General features: G+C 39.4%; 1 protein-coding gene across 1 annotated transcript in view; it reads left to right on the top strand.

Annotated features, from left to right (window-relative positions):
• The first annotated feature begins 284 nt into the window (after positions 1-284).
• The window catches only part of LOC122075294 (integrin-linked protein kinase 1), a 12553-nt gene continuing 5352 nt past the window's right edge, over positions 285-7485 (top strand). Inside the window, exons 1-3 of the mRNA XM_042640265.1 lie at positions 285-1046; positions 3221-3295; positions 4653-4769. Coding sequence (XP_042496199.1) covers positions 681-1046; positions 3221-3295; positions 4653-4769 — 558 coding nt within the window. The 5' untranslated portion in view covers positions 285-680. The remainder of the gene's footprint in view (positions 1047-3220; positions 3296-4652; positions 4770-7485) is intronic.

Below are 7485 nucleotides of genomic sequence, written 5' to 3'. Positions count from 1 at the left end.
TTCCAATTAAAGCAGATCAATGTTAGAACCAAAACGGGCCCGAGGACCATGAGTTCCTCCGAGTCTCATGTTTATTTACGGAAACACCCCTGACCGACATATGGGATTCGTGGTGTTAGAGAGCCATTAGTGGAAGAGGACGTCCTAAAAGGGTGGGGACATGATAGGGACTCGTGTTCAGCTTTCTGTTACTCCCGTGCCAGTGGGTGTGGTTGACCTTGACCTCTCTATCTCTCATTGCCTCATTGGCTACTAGCTATCCTTATATTAACAAACAGATCTCCACGATGTAAAGACCCTGAAATTTTATATTTCCCTATTCCATTCTTGTCAAAGCTGGAACTGAAAACGAGAGAGAGGGAGAGCAGAATCGCAGATAAAAGAAGAAATCAAGAATCATATTCGTAAGGAAAAGTAGAAGAAGAAGAAGAAAGAAGGTGGAGAAGAAAGGTGCAGAGCGAATAAAGAAATCAAGAACGGAGAGACCTCCGCATCTGTTTGACTTGTGAGGAGATTGCTCACTCTTCTCACACTCGCGCATACATACAGAGAGTCTGAACAGTAAAGGACACCTTAGGGTCGAATTCGAAGGGAGACAAGAACAAGATAATCAAGAAAGGAAAGATTTACTCTAAATTCGACCTTTGATTTTAATTTTCATTCAATTCGATTCAACTGAGATGAGTGGGAGTGGAAGTGGAAGTGGAAGTGGAAGTGGAAGTGGAAAGGGGGAAGGGAAATCGGAGCAAGCCGGGACTGCGGGATCTTCGGGACCTTCGGGGTCGTCTTCCTCTGCAGCGGCAACAGAGAAGCAGAAGGAGAAAGCTCGGGTGAGCAGGACGTCCCTGATACTCTGGCACGCTCACCAGAACGACACTGGTGCTGTGCGAAAGCTTCTTGAGGAAGACCGTTCTCTTGTTCGTGCGAGGGATTACGATAGTAGGACTCCTTTGCATGTTGCTTCTCTTCATGGTTGGATGGACGTCGCCAAATGCCTCATCGAGTCCGGTGCCGATGTCAATGCCCAAGATCGTTGGAAGAACACGGTAAATGTCTTTTCTGTTTATCGTCGCTTAGAGGTCTTTTCGCGGTTAATCCGTTCATGTTTCGGATTTTATATATATTCAAAAAAAATTTGGTTGCCGATTTATGACGAATGTGGTTGAATTTATTTCCACTACTATGTTCCATTGCACCCATCTTTCCTTCGGATACGATTTCAGATAATAAAGTCTTTTAGTCATTTGAAGTTCTGAAACATGAATGGATATAATTTCAATGCTACACAGTCTTCTCACTGAGATTTTGATCTCTCTACCCTAAATTCTTTGGTTTTGCTGAAATGCCGAGTTAACTAAACAATCTTTTGGCTGAGGTACCCAATTAATTACCCAAACATCACTCTCCCACAAGCAGTGCAGTGTTTTGATCTGTGGTTTTACACGGGGAACTGTTCCTTAACAGGTTGACGTGGTTACCACCAGAAGTCCATAATTTATTCATCTTCATACACGGTTTATAAATTAAAATTATGGACAAACAAAATGTGGAGGATATAGAAGAATTGGGACCGTTTTGGTGGTGAACCTTGATTATAAAATTATAGAGCATGGTTGTATCATTACATTTCCACAAAGCTATGAGTGAACTAGCACGTCCTACTTAAAAAGATCTCTTAGGAAACTGTAGTTCTCTTTCTTTACCAGGTCAGAAATTGTATATATGCACAGTGACATTGTCTCCTCATTTATCCCTCTTCCAATTTGAAATGCCAAATCCATTTATCAAATGTAGCTTCATTCATCATGTACTCTTACATACGGATTAGTCCTAACAGAGCTTATGTAGCATCTATGAGAACAACCCATTCTTGAAATGTCTTGCTCTTGCCATTGTGAATGTGCAGTTCCTTCTGATTCAATTGCGACATCTATCAAATCCGAAAGTTATATATTTATATATATATAAAACAGAGACCCTCACTCTGTATGAGTCTCACGCACCATTCCAAAACTCCATTTCAAGTAACACTAAGCGGTTGGAAAACAGTAGACTATTGTACACTTGGTGGTGACGCAGTGCACTTCTTATGAGGGTACAGTGCCCTCTTCCAAAAGATCCCTTCTCTTCAGGCCTTCCAACTTCCTATGGAACCATTCTACTGAAGGATCCCATTTGAATGAAGGGTCATCTTAAAAAGCAAAAACTTGTGTATGTTTTAAGGTAGAGATGAGAGTGGAATATTGTGAATGTAGAGAGAGCAATGTGAAGCTACCGTGATGGATTGTTTAATGTTGCTTCAGTGCTACTAAGGGTGCTGATTTTGAACTGAAACTGAAAACCGAACTGGAAATGGCTGATGAAAATCAGATCGAATTAATTGTTTTGATTTTGGGTTTGCTTAGCTTAGGAATTCTTTAATTGGTTCGGTTATGAACTGGTGGACCAATAAACAACAACAACAACAACAACAACAAAAACTCAGCCTTATCCCAACTTAATGGGGTCAGCTACATGGATCCAATAGGACCAATGATAAACCAACTAACCAATAACAAACCGATTAACCAGTAACATACCGATAGTAAACTGACTAATAATCGGTCTGGTTAGGGTTCATACAGTCGGAACTGATTTGCACCCTTAAGTGCTACATCGTGATACAGGGACATTGTTTTCTTCAGGGCATTGATCTCCTTTAGAGCCCAAGGCCAGATATTTTTAGGATGGTTCTATTCTCTATTTTATGGGAATATACATGGAGAAGAATAGAAGGAATTTTGATGGGAAAAAAATAAAAAATAAGTATGTCAGAAAGTAGCTTCCTTCTTGGTTGACCAGGCTTCTGCAACTAAAGAAATCCATATAATACACAGAGAACCTATTGCGTGTCTTGATGTATTATGTTTCGTCTGGATTATGTAGAGATTTAAAGAGTCACTGGTTAAAAGCTTGTAGTTACATGGTTTCTCCAGTTTAGGCAAGAGCAATTACGTGAAACACATGCCTAAAATGCTTCAGCTGTCTGAAACATTGTTTGATAGAGTTGATATATTCTGATAAGATATCCATTGTTTTCTTCATCTCTCATAGTGCAAAGTTCTTAAATTTAATAGATTAGTGAAACAGTTTTTTGCCATTATGTACTATTAATTGAATAATCTTATCTCCAATTTTATCGGGCTCATGTAGTTTACTAATTGGAATTCCATTCTGACAGCCCCTAGCAGATGCAGAGGGAGCTAAAAAATATAGCATGGTCGAGCTGCTGAAATCATATGGTGGCTTGTCGTATGTAAGTTTATTACTTCCATCGATCTTTTCTTTGATAAAATATGGCTTGTTAGTTTTGGTACTTCAGTCTTTGTGTTTCCATTATACTTGTAATTGCTGATGGATTCATTTGCTTTGTAGTTTTGTTGTACTTGAACCCCTGAGAAATTAAGGTCACCAAAAAGAGAAAGTTTCTACTGTGCTAAATGTATTTCTGCTAGAAAGCAAATTTGATGCAGTGAAATCTTAGTCAAATTAAGTCAATACCTCAGTTTTAGGTATGTAGTTGGACAGCATCATACTGGTAGCGGGATGCAGGTATAGCAGCGGTAGCTTGAGTAACACTCAATGTTCTTTGGATGTAACTTTAACGGGAATTGGAAGGATGAAATTCAAAAGATCACCAGTAACCTCTGAGGGGAAAACCTTTTCATAGTTGTTTTCCCACTTCATACTACTGTGAAGGGTCAGGTTTTGCCAAACTCAGCTTGTCCCAACTAATCTGTGTTAGTTAGACATATGCTTTTGAGTAATCTGGTGTTCCAAAAAATAACACTAATGTTCCCCCTTGAAAGCTGCTTATCAGAGGAGTCCAATCTAAGGTATCAGTTATAAACTTATAATTGAGTAACCTGGTGTTGCAAAAAATAACACTGATGTTCCCCCTTGAAAGCTGCTTATCAGAGGAGTCCAATCTAAGGTATCAGTTATAATCATGAACATTTGTGTAACAAAATTACCAGGGTCTGTCTGACTTCAAAGGTCTCTTCTAAAAGTCGCCACAAAGTTAAAAATAGCCTCACTCCTCCTCCTTTTTGAATTTATTGGGAACTAACTAACTAAATATATATATATATATATAGTGGTTTAAGTCAATCAAATACGATATAACTATTCTTTTTCTATATTTTTGGCTATTCTAGAATGAGCATGCACCTCTTACCTATCCACACCATAGTTGTCACGGCACCTAGACGAACCAAGGCGGTTGAGGAAGGGGGGTTCAAAAACTAAGGTGACACCAACAAGGTGCCAAGGCAATCAAGGCTGCCATGCAAAATAAAAAATAAAAAAACTGCCTGGAGGCCTAGGCTCACTAGGCAATGCCTTGACAACTATGATCCACACCCACAGTCTAACGTACCAGAAACTATATTTCCTCTTAGCTTAAATCAAATGTAAATTTATACCTACATAAACATCCTGTGCTGAACTACTTTAAACCATTTTTCTTGTACCTTCGTACAGATGCAATGTGTTTTTTTTTCTTTCTTTGTTGTATGCTCTACTTGATGCTAGCATTATGGCATTGAATACATATTGATTGTATACATTCTGAATGCCTCCTGGTGCCTTATATCTGAGAATGGCTACTGCAGGGCCAAAATGGCAGCCATTTTGAACCAAAGCCTGTTCCACCCCCTCTCCCAAACAAGTGTGACTGGGAAATTGACCCTTCTGAGCTGGACTTCAGCAATGCAAGTATTATTGGAAAGGTATGGCTTTATTTCCCTGCTAGAGATTGATGTGTAAAACAGAATTTGGAAAACTATTATCAGCTGTTACATTTCAATGGAGCAAATTACTCATGGATTGTGGTCCATGTAGCTTGCTTTTTGAAAATTTAAAAATTAAGACATGGTGCTTAACAAATATGGTGACTAGGATTTGTCTTGGTTGGCCAAACTGTTGAAAACAAGTAATGTCTTTGCAATGATGGGTTCTGATGAAAAAATTTACTTTGATTTTGGACTTGGGAGCAGTTTGGGGAGCCCTCCGTGATCACCATAAGCTAAATTTTGAGGAATGTTACTTTGAGAATGTGTTGCCATCAGGAATGGCGGGAGGGAGAACTTCTGTTGATGTGAGGCGAGAATGACAACTTGATGACTGCTTGGGTCCTAAAGTGTATTGCAACTAAGGAGCTACAATCTAAGTGATGTAGGGGGTTCCTAGGTGACTAGGTTTCCTACAAGATTAACTAATTAGGTAGGGTTAACTCAAGGGACTTGGGTAGATTAATCCTAGGAAATAAAACTTCTAACATATCAGGTTTGGTGGGGGCCACACAATCTTGGCAAAGAAAGGAAGGAGAGGACTCGATCCAGCGCTGGGAAGGCTGGATCGAGCCTTCCTTTTCTTTTCTTTATTCTTCTTTCTTCTTCTTCCTCCTTCTAATCCTTCAACCACAAAGAAGGCTGGGTCTTCTTCTTCCTTTGGCTGTACGTCTTGATGTTCCCATCACTAAGCCTGTCAACAAAGGCTGGAAGTATTTAATGGCTTTAATTTTTGTGGCTTAGTATTGTAAGGTGTGTTTAATGGTGCTGGTACTTGTGCATCAACAAAGGAGGTAAGTACTACTGAGATTATCATCTGTCATCAGGCACGTTCCCTGGCTGATTTGTTCAGCAGGATGGTCTCCCTTGTTCCAAGGTTGGCCAAGGGTGATCTGTAGCTTAAAAGGGATGTAACCGGTAGACTTCACATACTGAGTGCATGTCCTGCTGTAGTATGGATTTTGTATATTTTCCCCAGCTGTCAACCATGTCTGTCTACCCTTAATACTACGTTAATATATATTTTTTTCTTTTTTGCTGATTATAAAATTTTCATGACTCTCTTTTGAGTTTTTTTTCATCAATAGGTAGGAAAGATATTCAGGTGACCCACCTCTTATTGTTTTTATGATTGTCAAAGTATGCGTAAAATTTAGTAGTCCTTTGCACTTTGTTCCTAATATATTACATGTGGAAAGCATTCTCCATCTTCTGACATAGAATTTGGAAATGGATGCCACATGTTTGGAAGATGCTACTGTATCCTGCAATGGGTTATCTTGTTTCATGGTTACAATATTAACTGCAGTGATACTGTGTAGGGACTAGGGTATGATGCTATAGGACTATCTGTGAGACTTCATTTGATTTATTCATGCAACATCAGTAGCAACTGTTGTTCATTAGCCAATTTGTTCTCAATTAGATGGGCAGACTCTTTGTGAATGGAAGGATGTGTATGATTAGGGAAAACCATATATGTGTCCTCATGCAGCAACTGCAAAGGGGGGGGGGTGAGGCTGTGTATATTTGCCCCTCCCAGACCCTGCAGTAGCGGGAGCCTCATGCACTGGGACGCTCTTTCTATGAAACAACTGCAGAATGACTTTTTTTTAAGCTCTAGCTTGAAGCAGCATGAGTATGTTTACGTCCTAAATTCTATATATTTACAATTCCTGAAATATTTGAATTAATGTAGACTGTGTAACATCATATCACAACTTCCACAATGCCATTTTTTTAGGACAAATAATCTTTGATCCATCCACTGTGCTGCAATCAGTCAGTCTTCTTCAAGCTTTCAACTGATATTGACTCAGTAATCCTGTATGATGGTGACCTCATGACACTTCATCTCTATGTTGTGTTAGATGTCGTGTGACAACTAACATGTTTTCTGTACCTAGGTTCTCAACATGTGCCTGTAGAATGCATTTTATACGCAGTAGGATTTGTTTCTATGTTAGCATGGGTTAGGTGTTCCTACAGTCCAGACAGAAATGAGTACTGGAACTGATATTAATAATGTTCCAGAATATAAAGTCCAGGGGTCCATAAAAAGAAATAGGACTGCATGGCCTATGAACTGTACCAGTAGACAAATAGTTTGAAGGAACGAGAACAGGAAGTGAATAGGAGTTACTTGCTTTATGGGGTCTATGAAGAAGGGAGAGCCAAGGGACCTTTGGGTCTACCTAGTAAAGGAGATCTAACTCCAGGGAAACTGCTACAGATCCCTGGAAAAGATAAATTCATTCAATTAATCATTCTGCTTACAATTACGGTTGAGTACCCCTTTGTATAGATTTCTTGAAGACAGTCATAATGCAAAAGTTCCTAATCAAACAAGACTCACCTAGAAGATACTTGCTGACCAATTAGTACTTCTTGAATGACTAAAGCACTCAGCTTGTCCACTGTCTCCAACTACCTTAGGTTGGCTACACAAACTTTTTCTGTAATTTCACTTAATTTAAAGCCCTCGGTGTGCAGACCACCTGCATTTTGCATTTGAGAATCATGTCGCACTTCACTTCTAGGAAATATGCTACTGTTCATATTTAAGATGTTTCAAGTTTTTCCTCATGTGGTAACCCTTCTCCCCCCACACCAAACCACACCCACACCCACACCCACCAAAAAAAAAAAAAAAAAA

Source organism: Macadamia integrifolia, chromosome 4 (genome assembly GCF_013358625.1).
Source record: "Macadamia integrifolia cultivar HAES 741 chromosome 4, SCU_Mint_v3, whole genome shotgun sequence".
In the NCBI taxonomy this organism is placed as follows: domain Eukaryota; kingdom Viridiplantae; phylum Streptophyta; class Magnoliopsida; order Proteales; family Proteaceae; genus Macadamia; species Macadamia integrifolia.
Note: the sequence above shows the minus strand (reverse complement) of the source record. Positions and strands in the feature narration are given on the sequence as shown.